The 19,552-nt window shown below is 45.5% G+C and overlaps 1 protein-coding gene and 1 pseudogene across 14 annotated transcripts in view; one reads left to right on the forward strand and one right to left on the reverse strand.

The window, feature by feature from the left end:
- Positions 1-19,552, forward strand: part of Add1 (adducin 1) — a 58,283-nt gene that overhangs the window by 36,742 nt on the left and 1,989 nt on the right. The window contains exons 7-16 of one of the 14 annotated variants that reach the window (XM_051165108.1): positions 21-164; positions 254-352; positions 919-1,095; positions 4,633-4,977; positions 7,422-7,523; positions 8,107-8,196; positions 8,891-8,983; positions 14,458-14,614; positions 17,628-17,726; positions 18,337-18,373. In XM_051165108.1, coding sequence (XP_051021065.1) covers positions 21-164; positions 254-352; positions 919-1,095; positions 4,633-4,977; positions 7,422-7,523; positions 8,107-8,196; positions 8,891-8,983; positions 14,458-14,614; positions 17,628-17,726; positions 18,337-18,373 — 1,343 coding nt within the window. Of the gene's footprint in view, positions 1-20; positions 165-253; positions 353-918; positions 1,096-4,632; positions 4,978-7,421; positions 7,524-8,106; positions 8,197-8,890; positions 8,984-14,457; positions 14,615-17,627; positions 17,727-18,336; positions 18,375-19,552 lie in introns of those variants that run through there. The other 13 variants (XM_051165110.1, XM_051165109.1, XM_051165111.1 and 10 more) reach the window with 13 other exon arrangements.
- Positions 2,527-2,841, reverse strand: LOC127205838 (ATP synthase subunit ATP5MJ, mitochondrial-like; annotated as a pseudogene).

Here is a 19,552-nt window from a genome sequence, read left to right on the forward strand (position 1 = left end):
GGTGACTACTTGGGACCTAGGTCTCTGCAATGAAGTGTGGGCTCTTGCCTATCTCTCCGGAGGCACTTTCCCTTGGAGATGTTGCTTACCATGACTATCATGGCATTCTGGTTGATGAAGAGGAAAAAATTTTGATTCAGAAAAATCTGGGCCCCAAAAGCAAAGTGAGTAGCATTTGTGATATTCCAGTTATAGAGCCCAGAATGGCCAGGCTTGATGCTGTGCTCCACAGAGCTCCCTTGCTTTCCCTCAGGTTCTCATTCTCCGGAATCATGGGCTTGTGTCAGTTGGAGAGAGTGTGGAGGAGGCCTTCTATTACATCCATAACCTTGTGGTTGCCTGTGAGATCCAGGTAGGCCATTCCATTTAGCGTGTGGTTTATTTGGATGTTTCTGGTGTCCCTGTACATTTTCTAATGCTTGTCTTGCAAGAATGAAGCTTTGAGCAGTCCTTTAGCTATGATGAGCTCATGATTCGGAACTTACAAAAGATCACAACGCATGCACGCACACGCATTCATGCACCACTTATGGAGTATTGGTGTGTGCTATAGCTTTATGTATATCCCACATATATGTTACTGCATTTGACCTCCTCTCGCAATCCTTTTTTAAAAAGCTAGAGCAGAAATTTAGAGGTTTCTTTGATTCTCAGCTTCAGTGTTCCTCATACTGCTCTCCTCTGCCTCCAGCCCCCGCTGTTCCTGTCGTTCATTACTGACATCTGTCAAGTAATGAGGAAAAGCTCCCATTTTCTTACAAGTGTCCATATTTTGTCATTGTAAAGAAAAATCTCTGACAATGACTTGATAATCCATCTGTGCCACGTTTTACTGCTTTCCGTGGAGAGCTGTGTCTTATCTGGTTCTCTTGATGGCCTTATGGAACCCAGCCATAATGTTTGCTTGCTTTTGAAAAGGTTCGTACTCTGGCAAGCGCTGGAGGGCCAGACAACTTAGTTCTGCTGGACCCTGGGAAGTACAAAGCCAAGTCTCGTTCTCCAGGGACCCCAACAGGGGAAGGCACTGGATCACCTCCCAAGTGGCAGATTGGGGAGCAGGAATTTGAAGCTCTTATGCGGATGCTCGATAATCTGGTAAGACTGTTGCTCCCACTTGACAACAAGCCTAGTGTTCTAAAGTTCAATTGTTGCTTTTATAGCAATTGAAATGGCTGTCTTTACGGGTATTTGAATGTTGCCATACTAAAACTCTTGAAGAATTACCAGTCTTTAGTTACTAGGTTAAACCACAATAATATATGAACATAAAAGGTTCTTTTTAAAAAAATAAACTTATTTGTTGGTTGGTTGATTGAGACAAAGTCTCATGAAGACAAGCTTTCCTCAAATTTGTTGTGTAGCTGTGGATGACTGGGAACTTCTGATCTTGTCTTTACCTTCCTAGTGCTGGGGTTAAGGGTGTGTAACACTGTGCCTGGTTTTATGTAGTACTGGGGCTAGAACTAAGTCAGGCCTTTACATGTTAGGCAGTTATTCTTTCAACCGAGCCACATTCCAGGTTATCTTTTTCTTTTTTTCCCCCTAAGATTTTATTTTAAACTATGTGTATGTGTGTGTGTTTGTGTGTGCAGTGCCCACTCCAAAAGATGCTGTTAGATCCTCTGGAGCTGCAGTTACAGGCAGACGTGACCCTCCCACCTTGGGTGCTGGGAACTAAACTTGGGTTCTGCAAGAGCTGTAAGTGCTCTTAACCACTGAGCAATGTCTCCAGCTCTTTGATCTATTTTTAAATACATTTTGTCTTTGGATCTATTGGGAACTAAGGCTGCTGGATAACTCGCAGTAACTAGTCAGTCAGTACCTGACTGTAAGCAAACTAGAGAGAGACTTTTTAAAGCAATCAAGTGTTTTATTTTTAATTTTCTAGTCACTTTTGTTGTTTGGGGCGTAATTACATAGTCCCATAGATATTTGCTACTTGTCTACTTATGGGGGACCCTGTGCTGCTTAAGATCCAGAGCCCAGCATGGTGTGGATATGTTCAGATTGTAGGGCCTCTTCCTTAAGAGGGAAGCTGAGGCCACATACTGATAAAAACAGGTGGGAGGATATGGCCTATGTTTGTGGGCTGGTCTACATAGTGAGTTCTAGGACCCTCAGCGGACATAGACAGGCCCCGTATCAAAAGAGAAGGAGAAGATGGCCCTTAGGAAGGTCCCAAAGAATAGACAGACTCGTGGCAGGGTAAACTGAGAGAAGGAAGGGGAAAGCACAGAAGCTGGGGCACAGTTGGAGACACGGCATTGGTAGATGGAATGAGCTGGGGGCAGTCTATTTCTGAGTTTTTAAGAGATAGTTTTCTATGTCTGTTAAACATTTCTTTCCACAGATACAGAGTAGAAGGTTGTCCTGAGATTGAAAACATCATAAGAAATGGCTTTGCAATAGGACCTCTATTATATAATACACATTATTATATATTATATATTATATTATACCATATATAATAGAATAAATATTATTAATTTCTTCTTCCTCCATCTTTCTTTCTTCTTATTATTGGTGCTTCTCACATTTATTAATGCCACATTGTAATGGTACTTAGACAAGTGTACAGCGACTGGCCATGTCCATCTAACACAGTTTGCTTAAGCTTAGTCGACAAGATTCATCTTGACTGGATGCATGGAGCGGTTAATGATGGCCATGGACAGGTGCAGGGCTGGAGCCTTTCAAAGCTTTACTTTTTTTTTTATCAGCACTCCTGATTTTATAAAGGATGAAGGTCGTTAGCCCCATTTCTACCCAAATTTCCTAGTAAACCTGGGTATAGTAGGGCTTCATTGGGAGCCAGACATTCTTCATAAGGCTTTGAAGCATCTCTCCAGGTCACCTGACTCCAGCTGTCCCTGCAGGCCTTGTGCAGAGGCAGCAGCGGCTGGTGGTGCAGCAGGCGTGAGGCTCCCCGTCTTTTTTTCTTTTTTCTTCCTTTTCTTTCCTTCCTTTTCTTTCTTTCTTCCTCTTTCCTTCTTTCCTTCCTTTTCTTTCTCCCTTTTCTCTTTCTTTTCCTTCCTTCCTTCTTTCCTTCCTTACTTTTTCTCTGTGTAGCCCTGGCTGTTCTGGAACTCACTCTGTAGACCAGGCAGGCTTTGAAATTAGAGATCCACCTACATCTACCTCTCAAGTCCTGAGTGCTTTCTACTTTTATGATAAAACTTTGACCAAAAGTAACTAGGGAAGGAAATGATTTATTTCAGCCTGCACAATTTATAACTGTTGGAAGTCAGGACAGGACAGCAACTCAAGGCAGTAACTAGGGCAAAATCCATGGAGGAGCGCTGCTTACTGGCTTGTGCCTGCTGGCTTGCTTAGCCACCTTTCTTACACAACCCAGGCCCAGCTACCTAAAAGTAGCCCCTCCCACAGCTGTGTGGGCCCTCCTGCATCAGTTACCAATTAGGAAACATCTCAGATGTGGCCGTAGGTCAGTCTGATTGAGGCTATTTTTCAGTTGAGCTTCTGTCTTACCAACTGACTTTATTTTTATCAAATTGACAACTGAAGCCAATGACACCACCTCACCCTTCCAAAGTAGCTTCCTACTGTGTTGCTTGTAGGAATATTTCTAGAGTGCTTCTGTCACAGGGTGCAGCCTCTGAAGTGGTCTGCATAGTCCCGTGTGTCTTGCGTGATGAACTGCAGTGAGGGACTCATTCTGAGTCTGAGACCATTAGCTCATTTAGCAAACATTTGTCTGACACAGTGTTACCTCTGTGCTTTTTAAAATAACTTTATTTGGGGGAAGGGTACATGCTGTGGTGTGCGTGTGGAAGTCAAAGGACAGCTTGCAGGAGTCGTTTTTTTCCTTCTACCACATGGGTTCCAGGAATTGAGCTCAGATTGTCAGGTTCATTAGCAGGCCCTTCATTTCCTGAGCCATTTTGGTGGCTCACCTCTATGTTACATAGCAAAATAGTTTCGGCTTAATGATTTGAAACAACGTATCATTAGTGTTTCATGGCTTCCAGGAGTTACCAATGAACTCTGAAGGCTGCAGTCAGAGTATCGGCCAGGGTTGGATTCTCATCAGAAAGCTCAGCTGAGGGACAATCCACTTCCAGAGAATGTTCCTTTATAGCTGCAGTATTCATGGTAGCTTGCTTTTTTAGAGCTAGCAATGTGGAGGGAGACCCACAATATAGGCACTGCTGTTTTTGTGTAATCTATGCCTGTCACCTCTATAGAATGCTAAGGCCTAGAAGCAGGTTTGTAAATTCCACCAATTCCAAAAGCAGAGGGAGTCATAAGACACAGGAACCTGGGATCTCCTGTGCAATTTGTTTGTTAAGTATTGGATGAGTGAGATGAGGAAGTCAGCAACTGTCTCTGAGGAAGTTAGCAACAAGTTGGCCCAGCAGAAGTGTGGATTAGATGGAGCACATCAAAGCATGGCAGATGATGATAAGTTCAAGTTGAAGACTGTATTCAAATATGCTCAAACACCCAAGAACCAGTTCTTGAGATTCTTTGGAATATGTGTACATGTGCTTGTGGAGCCAACAACTTTGGGTACCACTTTTTTTTTTTTAAGATGGTCTCTTATATACCCAAAGTGAAACCTTGCTTTGAGATCTGGAGTGTTGACTGCTTGTCCCTCTGCTTGACTCCCAGGGCTACAGAACCGGTTACCCTTATCGATACCCTGCTTTGAGAGAGAGATCTAAAAAATACAGTGATGTGGAAGTTCCTGCCAGTGTCACAGGCCACTCCTTTGCTAGTGATGGTGATTCAGGCACTTGCTCGCCGCTCAGACACAGTTTTCAGAAGCAGCAGCGAGAGAAGACAAGATGGCTGAATTCTGGCCGGGGTGATGAAGCTTCTGAGGAGGGGCAGAACGGAAGCAGTCCCAAGTCGAAGACTAAGGTGTGGACGAACATTACACACGATCACGTGAAACCCTTGCTGCAGTCTCTCTCGTCCGGTGTCTGCGTGCCAAGCTGTATTACCAACTGCTTGGTCTGTGCCTACCTTACTGTTCATAGTTAGATGATGTAGAGCAAGTTGGGCAGCTGGGGCTTCGGAGGCTTTGGGAATTTCCCTTTCTGACTTCATTAACAAGCACTGCCTGTGTGACTTGGTCCCTTTTGAGCCACAATCTACTTTATGTCTTAGCTAAAATCCCAGTTAATACTCTCTGCTTGAAACTGCTTAAGATACAGTGTACCTCTTCAGTAATTCCAGCTAACCCTACTCTACACATAGCAAAACTTACCCGCATTAACCTAAAAGCAGGAGCTCTTCTTTAACTCAGTATCTGTCTGTGGAACCTTACACTTCATTATTGAAAAGGTACTTATGGCATAAACCTTATTCTTTAGTGTTGCAAACTTGAGTGTGTTTGTCATATTACCAAAACCTCTTTGTCTTTCGTATCTTCTTACGCAGTTTTTTTTCTCTTGACTTACTGGCCAGTTCTCCACTGACCCTTGTCCTTTCAGCATTTTTGCCTGCCCTCTATCCCACAGCCTCCGAATGCTTATGCCAGCTGCTCTCTGCATGGACTGTTGCATGTGAGTAGACGGCCATGGAGTCTTTTGACTTCTGCTGGGTGTGGCATGACCCAAGTGCAGCGCAGGCCATCTACAGGCACCAGCGACAAGACAAGACGAGCCAGGGGTGCTGGTTTAAGTATGATTGCTGCTCAGGGTTTTCATTTGACCTGAGAGATGCTTGATGCCCCAGTGCTGAAACATTCCTCTGAGGATGGGTCATAAGTTTGTATAGGCTAGCTTGGACAGTCTGCCCAGATACCAAGCTGATATGTAGCAGAAACTTTTTGCCACAGTCCCTCATGAAGAGACTCTGTTCGTGCAAGGTCAGGCAGGGACAAACAGGTAGGAAAGCATTCTTCCTGTAAAAGTGCTTTCACTTTAAACACTTAAAAGAAAAAAAGGTTTTCTCTTCTCCAGGTGGTTCTTATGGGGTGAGAAGCCTCCATGCTTCTGAGTAGCCTCATCAAGGGGCAGGGACCCTACGTGGCTGCAGCTGGCCTCAGGGCTTGGGTGTGACTGCCTCTTCTCTCATGCTGCCCTCCTTTTTCTTATTTGACTTACTTATAAAAGGGAGTGGGCCTTAAAACAAAACCACTGTCTGCTGACGCTGTGAGCACCCTGCACTGCCTGGAGTCTTTGCAGTATGCACTTGCAGCAGAAGCTGTGAGCGCTGGAGCTTAGCTTGAAAAGTCAAGTTACTTGAGTCATTTAGTTGATGTGTGCCTAAAAGGGCCTGGTCAGCATATGTCTGTGTTTCTTACTGTTCTGCAGTAACACAAGTTCTGTGCCCAGGTTGGTATATTTTAATTCATAATAATTATTATTTTCAAGTGTGTTCAAGCTTCTGAGTGACTGTTTTAATGTTTTTACTAAAATTATTTTTAATAAAAAGCTGGAGTTATTTTTGTCTAAGAAGATAAGCATCAGTGAGTACCCACGGCTCCACGCCCATTCCACACTCCTTCACAGTGGCTAAGCATTTGACGGTTTTGTTGCTTCCTTTAAACTCTTATGGTTTATGGCTTTTTTTCTTTTTTTTTTCTTTTTTGCCTCTCAAAAATATTCTGAAAGGCATAACACTTGCAAGATGGCTTGTTTTACTGTTCAGTGCCCACTCATGCTTTAGTATTAGAATTTGGCTAAAAATCTTATATTTCATTGGAGAACAAAAAATAAAATAAAAAATAAAGAAAGAAAAGAATAAAAAGTGCAGCATGCGGACAATGTGCACTGATATCTAAAACAGCCTGTGAGGACTCATGAAGTGCTTTAAGTTTGTTTGGGATATTTTGTAACACTTAAAAGTATTAAGTTATATAAAATATTTGACATCACCAAAATCTACTAGGCAGCTACTGTGTTAGTGCTGATACAGTACTTTTCTTGGGTTGGAATAGTGTGTATCGGTACATTCTGATGCTATTGTTTATTTTAATGCAGAACTTTGGTGATGCCCACTCTTGCCTCACAGTGCAGACTTTGCCTACCGCTGCGGTAGGAGCATCACATTGCTTCTCATGATCGTCATCCCACGCTTCCAGTTGGCTTTGGTGTTGGGTGACTCTCAGGGCGGTGAACCAATGGTCGCTGAGGGGCCTCCACCGGGGGGCCATGGGCTATGAGGCTCAGCTGTGTTGTCAGCCTTTGTGTCCCAGATTTAGAGTGAGCTGTCTTCATGGCCTTTTCCTAGCAGTTATGACCTTGAGTCCTATTACTTGCTGCTTTTTTTTATGGCCACATCACACTCCTATGGCAACTCTCCTGGGTGACCCAGGAAATGTGGTCATTGGTTCTGTCCTGGGATGTTCAGTGCATGATCAGATGTGAGATCATTTGGACAAATTGGATGCTGTGGTGTTGTTTACTGTTGTCATAATCCTGACTTTTCACCTATTCTTGATATTACAGTGGACTAAAGAGGATGGACATAGAACTTCCACCTCTGCTGTCCCTAACCTGTTTGTTCCATTGAACACTAACCCAAAAGAGGTCCAGGAGATGAGGAACAAGGTGTGTATTTCTGTCTGTGTAGGTGGGAGTGTGGTGGAGTTGGGGGGTGCTATATGCTGTGGGGTAGAGAGTGTACTTGCTTCTAGCAGAGTAATCTTTTCACATTGTTGCTTCTGCTCATAGTTTGGGGTCCTACTGTTTCTTAATCTGATGCTTGCTCAGTAGCAATTCTGAAGGTGGATACTGCACAGCCTGATCTTGATAGGAACAGACAGTTGCCCCTGCCTTTCAGGAGCCTTCAGAGATCTGTGAACAGTGTTTAGTGTATTACACTGTGAGGTCCACCAACTTTTACAGCGTCACTAAAAGATGAATGCACAGCAAAGATTTCCCACCAACTTACTAAGTACAGTGAAGGATCTGTACCTTGCCAGAGCCACCTGGAGGGTGAACAGTCAAGAGTGCTATAGCCTTCATAGCTGTAGTTCACACCCTCTGTGCAATTAGGCCAATACCCAACGAAGGTGTGTCCTAGCCATCCTACCATCATGGGCCTAGACAGAAGCGCAGCAGGCACAGGGCCAGTGTCTAAGTGTTGCCTTCTCTGTACTGCTCACGTGCCGTTTTTCTTCCCTATCCTCAGATTCGAGAGCAGAACTTACAGGACATTAAGACGGCAGGACCTCAGTCCCAGGTTTTGTGTGGTGTAGTGATGGACAGAAGCCTCGTTCAGGTAAGGGAACACAGTTTCTTTGACGTTAGTGGGTGGTGACTAAGACCAGAGTGATGTTACAAGGTGAGTATTGTAGGCCAGCGGGCATCTTTGTTAAACATCTTCATGATAATCTAGACACTACTTGAGTTATAGACCACGTGCAAGCATGCTGAAGGTGTACCCACCTTCTAGCCCTGCTCCTTATAGTGCATGCATTCTCAAGGGGCTCCTATGCCACTGCTTTGAAACTGGGTTTCCTGGTATCCTCTGGGTGCTATATAAATGCTAGGAGAGGGGTGGGCTATGGACCTTTGTTTTGGTATATACTCATGTCTGCAACAAAGTGCTGCTTGGGATGCAGAGTGGGTGGGTGCTTGCAAATGTGGTCCATCCACATTTACATGTGTTTCTGTAAAGTGACTTACATAGAGTGGCACATTGATGCTAATTGTGTAAGTAGTTATCTCTGAAAGTCAAGATGCCATCTGATGCTTTCAGTCTGACTGCAGGAGTAGATGATTGTTGTTGCATTATTTTATTTGGCCAGCTGTGGTCCTGGTTTCATGTTCAATGTCTGCACGTACCACTGTCATCATCCTTACTGTTGACAGCTGCCCCTGCTGCATGCTCTTAGCTGGCTTCATCCTGTGGTCTTGGTTGAAATTTTAAGTCTCGGCCTGGTGTGCTCTGATGACTCAGTTTACTGTTGCAGGACGCACCCCTCTCTGACTGTACGGAAACTATCGAAGGGCTCGAGCTTACAGAGCAGACCTTTAGTCCTGCTAAATCTGTCTCTTTTAGAAAGGTACTCACTGCCCTGTCCTTACCTACCTATTGGTCCGCAGTGCTCTTCTCCCCTCCCTCCCCCACCAGCTTCCCTCTAAGGCGTTGTCCTAGTTAATGAAGCAGCTTTGCAAAGATCTTTAAGTCCTCTGTGAGACTGTATAGAAGGTGTGCTCTGCCCATTAGCTTTTTTTTTTTTTTTTTTTTTTAAACAATGTCCAACATTCTAAGTTGGTTTTTTTTTTTACATTCTAAGTTTTTACTTGAAATGGCTAACTGGAGCCACATGGTGCATTTCTGAAGTTTTGAATGTGAACTTGGTTAGTGCTTGCCTTGGGCTTTCAGAGTTTATCTATTACAAATTGCCAGTTGCAGTTGGCTCATCTGGGCTCCGTTGGCAGTGCCAGCTTTTGCTGTGACCTTCCTTCACTTGTTCAGCTTTAACTGTAGTAGTTGGAGGGCAATTAAGGATTTCCTTTCGGAAGTATGAGAAATAAGACATGACTGTGTCAACCCTTGTGAATAAAATGCATTTATTTTTAACTTTACGTAAAATATGATCTAACACTTGGGAGGCTGAGATCTGAGGACAGACGGTTCAAGGCCAACTTGGACCATCTAGGGAGATTTGTCTCAATAAACAAAGGAGTAAGGTGTAGTGCCAGGAGCCCATGGCTGAGGTGGGATGGTTCAAGAACTGCCTGGGCTTCATAGTGAGACCCTTTCTCGAAAAATAAAACAAGATAAATAAGTAAATAAATAGAAAAGAAACAAAAGCATAAAACAAAAAGTGGTTAATGCATGGTTCAGAGCTTGAAATTGCGTATTTCAAGGTTCTCTTCATTGTACACACTTGCTGTGAAATTCAAGTATTGTTTAAATGTGTTCTGATTGCCACAAAGAATTAGATATACACTGAGGGTCCTAAGTTTTTGCCTGGAATCTCTCTTGATAACATTATTTTTCATATTTTCATACTTATGTATTAAATGAGTCTTGTCTTCCCATTTTTATACTTATTTCTACCTACCTCTTGAAGAGATTTGTCAGGGAATGGGGAGGCGATGCTCTGTACCCTTTAGCTTGCCTTTCCAATTGGTACTTTGGGCCATACGTCATATGATTCTCTCAGATGGTAATGTCTTTATCTGCTGTGTATGAAGTTGTGTGTGGTCTGCAAGCCTCACATGCCTGATGATCTGATCTTCAGCTTTGTGGGCTGCAGCGGAGTCACAGGCACACTCGCTCTTCTGTCTTTTGGGTCTGTGCATTTCATAGGATTTGACTTGCTGGGGCTATTTGGAAAGCATCAGGGTATCCAACACGATCAGAGGATGCGTTTTTTTGGGGCTTGTTGTTCATCCAATGACAGCTTTATTTCCTGTTCCTAGCCTTGTTCATATGTGGGTGGGTCACCTGGGTCCTTACAGTCTGAACAGGCTCACATGTGTACTCAGTAGAGCACATTGCGGGCCAACTCCAGCTAACTTACTTTGGTTGGGGAACATCTTGAGATGTGGGTGTAACACATTTCAAGGGTCTCGTATGACAGACAGACTTCACTCAGCTACACACCCAGTTTGTGTGTAAGCTATTACTCCGCTTCTTACAAATTTAAGTTTCTTACATTAGTTACATGTAGTTACAAACTACCTGACAAAAGCAACTTAAGAAAGGGTGGGTTTATTTGCCTCAGAGTTCAAAAGGGCCTGTGTCCTGAGACAGCACAGGGAGACTTGCATCTGTTTAGAGGACCTGAGAAACAGAGTTTTGAGACTTGGGAACTTGTGGCTTTTCTGGAAGGAAATGCTGAGCCTTAGACTTTTCCTCTTTGCTGATGGCTGGTCACCCAATCCTAGGACTGCTTTCCCCAGGGGAAGAGAGTTTTGAAAAGCCTGGTGTGGAGCCTGGAAAAATCTGGGCCCCTTCTGGATTTTATTTCATGTGTATTAAGTGGTAGAGACAAGGGTAAAATGGGCTGTGTTGACATCTTCCCAGGGAAAAACTCTGCAGTCCAACTGTGTGTCGTGAGCTTTCCTGTGTCTACAGGTACTTTCCTGGGCTTGTACTCTTCATGCTGTGTGGCAGAAATGCCCAGAGGAGTAAGCCTGTCTCTTGGACTCTGACTGTATGATAAGCACCTAGTGCACTTATGGCCTAGCTCAATGAAAGTCAGATCTGAGTGCTTCTGCCTCTGTGTCCCCCACTCCCACGGTCAGTTTTATTACAAGTTGTTGTTGTTATTATTATTATTTTGGTTTTTTGAGACAGGGTTTCTCTGTGTGGCCTTGGCTGTCCCGGACTCACTTTGTGTACCAGGCTTGCCTCGAACTCAGAGATCCGCCTGCCTCTGCCTCCTGAGTGCTGGGATTAAAGGCATGCGCCACCACGCCCGGCCTTACAAGTTTTAAAATACGCACATTAGGTGAAAATCTCAGCAGCTGTAAGGAGGGGAGAGGGAGAAAGTCATGCTTTTAAAGTTAAGATGGAAGCGAAATAGTTTGTTACGAAAAGAGAAAACACTTCCAGGAGTGGAAGGGGGCAAGGGGGCTGAAGAGCCCAAAAAAACTGAAGTCAGTCTTTACAGATGAAAACCTCCTGGGGCTGGAGAGATGACTCAGTGATTAGGACTGCTGCCTGATCTTCCAGAGGTCCAGAACTCAATCCCCAGCAACCACAAGGTGGCTTACAATCATCTATAATGTGATCTGATGTCCTCTTCTGGCCTGTAGGTGTATGTGTAGGCACAGCACTGTAGACATACAAACAAATAAATCTGAGAGAGAGACAGAGAGAGAGAGAGAGAGAGAGAGAGAGAGAGAGAGAGAGAGAGAGAGAGAGAGGGGAGAGAGAGGCGAGGTGAGAGAGAGAGGAGAGAAGAGAGAGAGGGAGAGGAGAGGAGGCGAGAGAGAGAGAGAGAGAGAGAGAGAGAGAGAGAGAGAGAACACACACCTCCTGTTCTGAGAGTTCTGCTCACTAACCCAGGTCTGCACACCTTATAGTGTTTGTTTCAGTCATAAGCTTCAATCAAGTATAGAATAGTTTCTGGGTCACTGTTTTGCTTGGAGTTCTTGCTGGCCAAACAGGAGTGAGGTAATTGTATTAGGGTTTCATGGTCTTGCCTTCTCAGTCCTGGCTGCTGTACTCACTGAGGTCTCTGCATTGCAGGCAAGGCTCAGTCAGAGGCTGCCTGACACGTCTTTACATTTGGTCCTATCAATACTTTGGCCGCAGAGGGTCTGCTGTGTGTTTTGTGAGGGCCAGCTGATCTGTCATGGGGAGTTTTGCCTGTCTTCTAGGATGTCAAAATTTGGAGTAGAGGCTTTGCTGTCTCAGAGACAGTGGATGCCTGCTATCATTTGATTACATGAACTTAGACTTGTTTCTGAGGCCTGATACCCACTCCTCTCATTTTGTTGTGAGTGATATTGGTCAGCACACTGCTGTGCTTACAGAATGCCATTGCGTTTGGAGGTTTTTTTGTTGGTTTGTTTTCTTCAGAGACAGGGTTTCCGTGTAGCCTGCTGTCCTAGACTGGCTCTGTAGACCAGGCTGGCCCACGAACTCAGAGAGATCCACCTGCTTCTGCCTCCTGGAGTGCTGGGATTACAGGTGTGCGGGAGGGTTTTACTAGTAGGATCCTTTGTGGATTAAGGCTGAATGTGGCCTTTGGATAGGAAGGGGTTTGTTTCAACCAGCATTAGAAAGTGATAGAATTTGGGCTGGAGAGATGGCTTAGAGGTTAAGAGCACTGTCTGTTCTTCCAGAGGTCCTGAGTTCAATTCCCAGCAACCACATGGTGGCTCACAACCATCTATAATGTGATCTGATGCCCTCCTCTGGCATGCAGATGTACCTGCAGGCAGAGCACTGTATAATGAAAGAATGAATGAATGAATCAATCAATCTTTTTTTTTTTTTTTTTTAAGTGATAGGATTCCAGAAAGCCTGTATAGCTCAATTGATAAGGTTTCAGACCCTTGAGTCTGAGGGTCCAGGGCTCAATTCCTTGTTACTTCTCTTTGGGGGCTGGAGAGATGACTCAGAGGTTAAGAGCACTGTCTGCTCTTCCAAAGGTTCTGAGTTCAATTCCCAGCAACCACATGGTGGCTCACGGCCATCTATAGTGAGGATCTGGTGCCCTCTTCTGGTGTGCAGGCACACATGCAGACAGAACACTGCGTACATAATAAATAAGTAAATCTTAAGGAAAAGAAAGAAAGTGAAAAAATTCAAATTCCTTTCTGCCTTGCAGTGGCTGAGCTACTCATAAATGAAAAGCCAGCTATTCTTAGGCCAGAGCTGAGGGAGGGTCCCTTGGTCATGAATCTCCAGCTCCAAAGCTCCCTGCTCACTGTGCTTTCCCTTCTCTCCTGAGGGGCTCTGTGCCATGGTTACATATGGGGTACTCTAAGTACTTTGTCCCTACCCAGTCCACACACCAGCCAGTGCCTTAAGAGTAGTTGCTGGTGTGAGTTGACTGACCCTAGAAACCAGCACTGATTGTTTCTGGTGCTCACCCTTGCCAGTGTGTGCCCTGAGGCTCCAGGCCTACCATCTGAATGATTCGGGACTCCTTGTTTCATAAACTGTCATTTAATCATGTGCATGTTTGTGTCTTCTGGGTCGTGTTCTCAAGCCCTTGAAGGCCACTCTCCTCCCTGCTGTAGGGTGGGGCAGGCTGCACGCTGGCTCCCACCATGGCGGTAGGCCCTTTGCAGTCTGTCATCTTTGGCAGTCATTGAGAGCTGCCTTGGTGCTTTGCTTGCTTGTTTATGTTAGAAGTTCACAGTCTCCAGATTCATCATGCACACTTGCTGTGTGGGGATCTTTTGTTACCTCTGAATGTGGGATAAGTTCAGGAACTGGTTGTAAACCAGTCAGAAGGGCAGAGAACTTGTTAAGCCTCAATAACCTAAGCAAATCTCAGGCCAGCATGGTGGCACAGGCCTTTACTTCCAACAGAGACAGGTAAATCTCTGAGTTCGAGGCCAGCCTGCTCTACAGAGCCAGAGCTACATAGTGAGACCCTGTCTCCAAAAACAAAACACAACAAACGAACATAAGCAAATCTCCACACACTTTGTCTTGATTGTTGTAAACATTTTCTAAGGTCACGTGGGAGTGGATTACTTAGTAAGTAGTACCTAGGCAGAGTCCTCTGCTATTCTCTCTGCAGGGGCAGAGGAGGCTGCTCCTCCAGGGTGTGTGTTCTCCTGACTGCCCTCAGTCAGTGTGTTTGCTTTTGAAATCTGCTTTGGCTCTGGGCCCTGGCAGTATGGTCCTGGAATGTCTGTGTGCTCCTAGAAAAGACCTCTCCCTCCACCCCCTGCTGCCGTCTGCTCAGGAGGAGGGAGGCCCACTGGGCCAAGTGGTGCAGTGTTATGTCCTTGTGCTCCTGAAAAGCCCCTGTCTCCCTGCTGCCTGCTATGTTTCTGGGAGGAGGGAGGTTCCACCAGGCCATGCTCCTGCATATCAAGTCTCTTTGGTCCACAGGGGGAGCTGGTGACAGCCTCCAAAGCCATCATTGAGAAGGAATACCAGCCCCATGTGATTGTGAGCACCACAGGCCCCAACCCCTTCAACACGCTCACAGACCGAGAACTGGAGGAATACCGCCGAGAGGTGGAGCGGAAGCAGAAGGGCTCTGAAGGTGAGTGCTCCTGAGATCTGGATGTAGGGCAGCTCCAGAAACAGGAGACAGAGTCTAGAATCTTCTCTGTGTGAGAAAAGTCCTGTGCATGAAGCACAGATCTTATTTGGTTAAGATCTAAACAGTATATCCCCACAGTCCTACTGTAGTCTTTTGGGCTGGAAGGAAAGAAAGTTAAACAGTGGGAGTGGTGCTTGTCAACAAATAAGGGACACTCTGCCGTGGTGGGTCCAGGCACGTGTGCACCATCATAGGACAGTGTAGAAAGGTTCTTCCCAGAGGACTCTGAGCCAGAGATTCATCTCTGCCCTTCCAGAAGCTGCAGTGAAGAGAGGGTTAGAGGACTCAGCACTTAGACTGTCCCTCCACCTGGCGTATGTCCTTTTGACATCACTAATTTGCGTTAGATATTGGGAAAGACAGCTTGAATATTATATGTAAGATATACTTACTTTTTATTCATACACTATTTCTGCCAAAGTTTCCCTGAGAAAGAGACCTCCTGATTCTCCTGGTTAACTGATGCTCACTAATCAGAACAAGGACAGGCATCACCCCAGACACTATGCATGCAAACATCTGAGCTTATCCTTAAAGTCCTGGGAGGTGGGCTGGTCCCCTGTGGAGGGAGCAGAGGGCCTGCAGCTGGGAGGAGTGGCTCTATGGGAACAGGGTGTACATGGCACAATCTTGGTTGGACTGCGGTCTGTGTGCAGATGAACGTCCTTATTCCAATGGCTCTCATAGCTTGGGGCTTCTAGCACAGTCCTCTTCTCCAAAGCCCTTCCTGTGCTCATTGGCTGTGAAGGTCGGGAATGCCCTGTGCAGGGGTGGTCATGGGGATGAGCTAGTATGGTGACTACCCTGGCATGTTCCAGACCATGTCACGAACAGTGCTGCCTGATGCCGTGGCCTTTTTTCCCCTCTTGGTCACCTTTTGACAACATTAGTAATGATTTTGTCAAAAGTTACAGGACAGTTTCACAATAAATGGAGGAAACAGATAGAGGTAAATGTCAGAACTTGACAGAACAAGTACCTCCACACATCTCCAGCCTTTGAAAACCATATCCTAACATTTCAGCGCTAGCAGAAGCAGGCCTGTAGGCTGGGGACAGCTTTGATGTGGGGCCACATTATCCTTTCCTTGAGTTCCCTGTTCACACACACTGGGAGCCACTGACTGGGGCGGAGATGCCATGCCCATGAACACTCATGCCAATATCCTGAGAGCCATGAGCTGAGTACAGCCTAGTCCTTTGTACTGAATCTCAAGTGAACTCAACTGTGCTCCCATGCATAGCCTTGCAGGCAGTTCTTAGTGGGAGGGGCCGACCACCTGGGCCATAGGGCGCCTACGATGATAATCTTATTTGATGCAGCTTAACTTTATTTGCTCTTGTTTTAGACTAAGTACTGCATTGTGTAGCTGCTGAATAAATGGGAGTTATGTGAAAAGCATAACTCAGTGTTATGCTGGCAGCAACTGGGAGTGCCTTAGCACTGCTTGGAGACCTTGTTTGCTATTGGTGCAGCTCTTGGCAGAGGGGTGGAGCCGGCCTGGGGAGGGTAAAACTCTGCTGTAGTGAGGAACTGTCCCCATTGTTTTCTTAGGAGGAAAGCAGCTCAGCTGTCAGGGTTGATATCTGTGTCAGAGACCCTGATGAGCTTAGGAGAGTGATTAGTGTTCAAAATCAGGAACCTGGTGATCTTAGGCTACTGATAAAAGGTTTTTAGATGAAAGATAGAGATTTTAAAAAAATTATAATAATAGTTGCTTTATATTTTTCTTAAATGAGAACTTGGAGCTTTCTTTTGGGGTCCCAGTTTCCTGTATTATTTCCTTTGGTCCAGATCAGTCTTTAGAAAATTAAAACAAAACCACCAATGTAATTGACAGGTTTGTTTGCTATGTTTTGTTTTTCGAGACAGGGTTTCTCTGTGTATTCTTTTTTTTTTTTTTTCCTCTGTGTATTCTTGACTATCCTGGATTCACTTTGTAGACCAGGCTGGCCTCAAACTCACAGCAATCTTCCTGCCTCTGCTTTCCAAGTGCTGGTATTAAAGGTGTGTGCCACTACCGCCTGGCAAGTTAAAAAGTTTAAATTACTGATAGGGCCTGGGGAAAACTTTAGTGGGCAAGCACTTGCTGCATATACCTGTAACCTGAATTTGGATCTCCAGAATCCATGTCAAAACTGGACACATTAGCACATGAGTCTGTAATCCCAGGAGACATAGACTCTCTGGAAGCTAGGGGCCAGCTTGCCTGGAGTGCGCAACAGCATCCAACAAAGGTGAGACCCTGTCTCAGAAACTGTGGAAGGTCCTTTGACCTCCACAGATGCTCAGCATTCATATGTGTGAGCACACATAATAGATTATTGGTGAGAAATGTTTTATATAACAAACTAAATAATGCTAGTGTGACTTCTGATTGGCTGTCTTAATAGGTATTGTTTTATAGCCAGAGGGGCTTTTCATTCACAGAGGACCTGCTCACCACTCAGTCACAGGGCAGCACTGGAAGATTCTATTTGAATAATTACAATTATCGTGTGTGTGTGTGTGTGTGTGTGTATGTGTGTGTGTGTGTGTGTGTGTGTGTGTGTGTGTGTGTGTGTGTGTGTAGGTATACACATGCCATGGTGGCTACATGGAGGACAGAGAATGACTTGTGGGGCATATGTGTTTCCAGGATTTAATTCAGGTTGTCAGGCTATGTGGTATTTGCTTTTGCCTGCTAAGCCAAGTTTCTGCCCTGAAGATTTTCTTTGTACTAAGGGTAGAAGTTAACCAAGTGTGGTGGCTCATGCCTGTAGTTCCAGCACTTGAGAGGCTGAGGTAGAGTAATTGCTAGTTGGAGGCCACAGCTGACTAGTTTTTGAAGTTCATTCAGTAGCCCAGGTATGTGGAAAAGAGCAGACTCCAGTCTGGGGGTGGGGCCCCCTGGTTCCCTGAGATGCATCCTGGGTATCTCTGTACCCTGTACTCACTTTATTTGCATCTGTAGAGCAACTGGACGAGACAAGAGAGCAGAAAGAAAAGAGCCCCCCAGACCAGTCAGCTGTCCCCAGCACTCCCCCCAGCACTCCCATCAAGCTTGAAGAAGGTGAGTCCTGTAGTGATGCACTGTGGCAGCCCTGCTGTGAAAGGTTGCATGGCCCATGTGCACTGGCAATGGAATGTGGCCACCATTCCATTAACATGGATGAAGAAGTGTGCATTACCACGAAACCAGTGCCACACAGGTCTGGAAACCTCAGCTGTTTCTCCTGTACCTGCTCCATCCGGGGTAACCTGAGTCAGGATAGTTTGAGCTGCCTGGGGGAGGGCAAACTTCAGAGATGTTGTCCACTGTCTTGTCTGTTAGTTTTGCCCTTTGTCTGCACATTTCCAGTATTGACTGGCGTCTTATGACACCTCAGTGCCTTCAGTTGTGTGGGGGCTGCAGGACTCTAGACCTGCTGCACTAATCAGTCCTCTGAGAGTGCTGTGTGTGCCCCCTCTGCCTCTCAGACCACCGCATGTATGTGTTGTGTGGTCTTACACGTGACACGTTTGTCCCTTAGTCTCCCATGTATGTCTGTGTCTCCTGGCTCCCCTCTCCCCACTCTGTGGTCTATAAGAGTGGCTTGGCCTTTCTTCTTATGTAACCCAATGGCTGTGACTGAATGCATAGATTCTCTACTTGTGCTTTCTTTCTTGTGGCCGCCTTACAGCAGGAGACGGATGTGCTAAAGAGTACCTGTTACCCTAGTAAGTACCTGCGCCTGCCTCTGCTCTAACCAGGTGCTTGCGCTGTGCCTTGCTTACCTGCTTCTCTGTTGCTTATGTTTTCTGTATATCCACATAGAAATAGGAGACCTCATTAATATGCCCAGTTTCTCAGTGGCCTCCTTGGTCACTAGAATGCTGAAAGGTGGTGTCAGCTTCCCAAGATGCTCCTGGCCCCTATCATAGTGCTGCCCAGTGTGCCCTGGGCCACAGAAAACACTTAGCTTAACCTTTGAGAATATTTCCTGAATGCTTGGTGGGGAGCTTTTGCCATAAATGGCCAGGAATAAATGCAGACTGGGTTCTGACAGGGTGGATTCTGCCACCTGGTGTTTATGGAGGCTTGCTTGGACCCGCTTAAGTTGAGACTGGCACCTTAGTGGGCTGGAGTGATAGTTGTTCTGCAGTGAGCTTGGCAGAGAGCGCCCTGGTCCTGGGACACATGGAGCCTATGGGCCTCAGTCCTCTCTCTGCCAATTATGTTGGTTCAGAGGGTAGCCATCAGGGTGCCCTCTAGAGGCATCTCCAGACTCCCAGACTTAGGCACTCATGTTTGAGGCCTGGAGCCTTCAGTGGCCAGGCTGCTCCTAACCCATGCTTAGCTCAGCTGCACTTGATCCTGATCTTCGGCTTGTTTTAAGTACTAAATGGTTTGGTGTTGCCTAACATGCCAATTGCTTATGATTTTATACACTAAATACCTATAATACTGGTGCCCCCAGTCAGTGTAGACATGTCTTGTATCCCGGATGGAAAACTGCTCTCACTCTGTTACATTTTGTTTTCTATGTGTAGCTATTCAAATTGTGAGGGCAGCTTGTCTTACTTCTTAACTAACTTCTTAACTAACCATAGTTTTATTTTATTGCATATGGATTTGATAGTTGACTCCTGGTTTTCTACTGGCTGCCTTGGGGGAGACCCAATGTTATAGAACCAAATTTAGACTTAATTCCCCAGTAATACACCAGCAAACCTCTCTTGATTGTCCAGTAGAGTGGCATGTCCTGATGTGGGTCTGTTTGTAGAAGTGGCAGGGTGTAACTTTGGCTCCTGTCAGTCTGGTTTTGCCAGGATGTTGTTCATGAGAAAGTACTAGAACCCCCCTGAGATTGAGTCTACATTTTATAGTGTACTATATCCAGCTGTAGAGTAGACCAT

The sequence above is a fragment of the Acomys russatus genome, chromosome 22, assembly GCF_903995435.1.
Source record: "Acomys russatus chromosome 22, mAcoRus1.1, whole genome shotgun sequence".
NCBI lineage: Eukaryota > Metazoa > Chordata > Mammalia > Rodentia > Muridae > Acomys > Acomys russatus.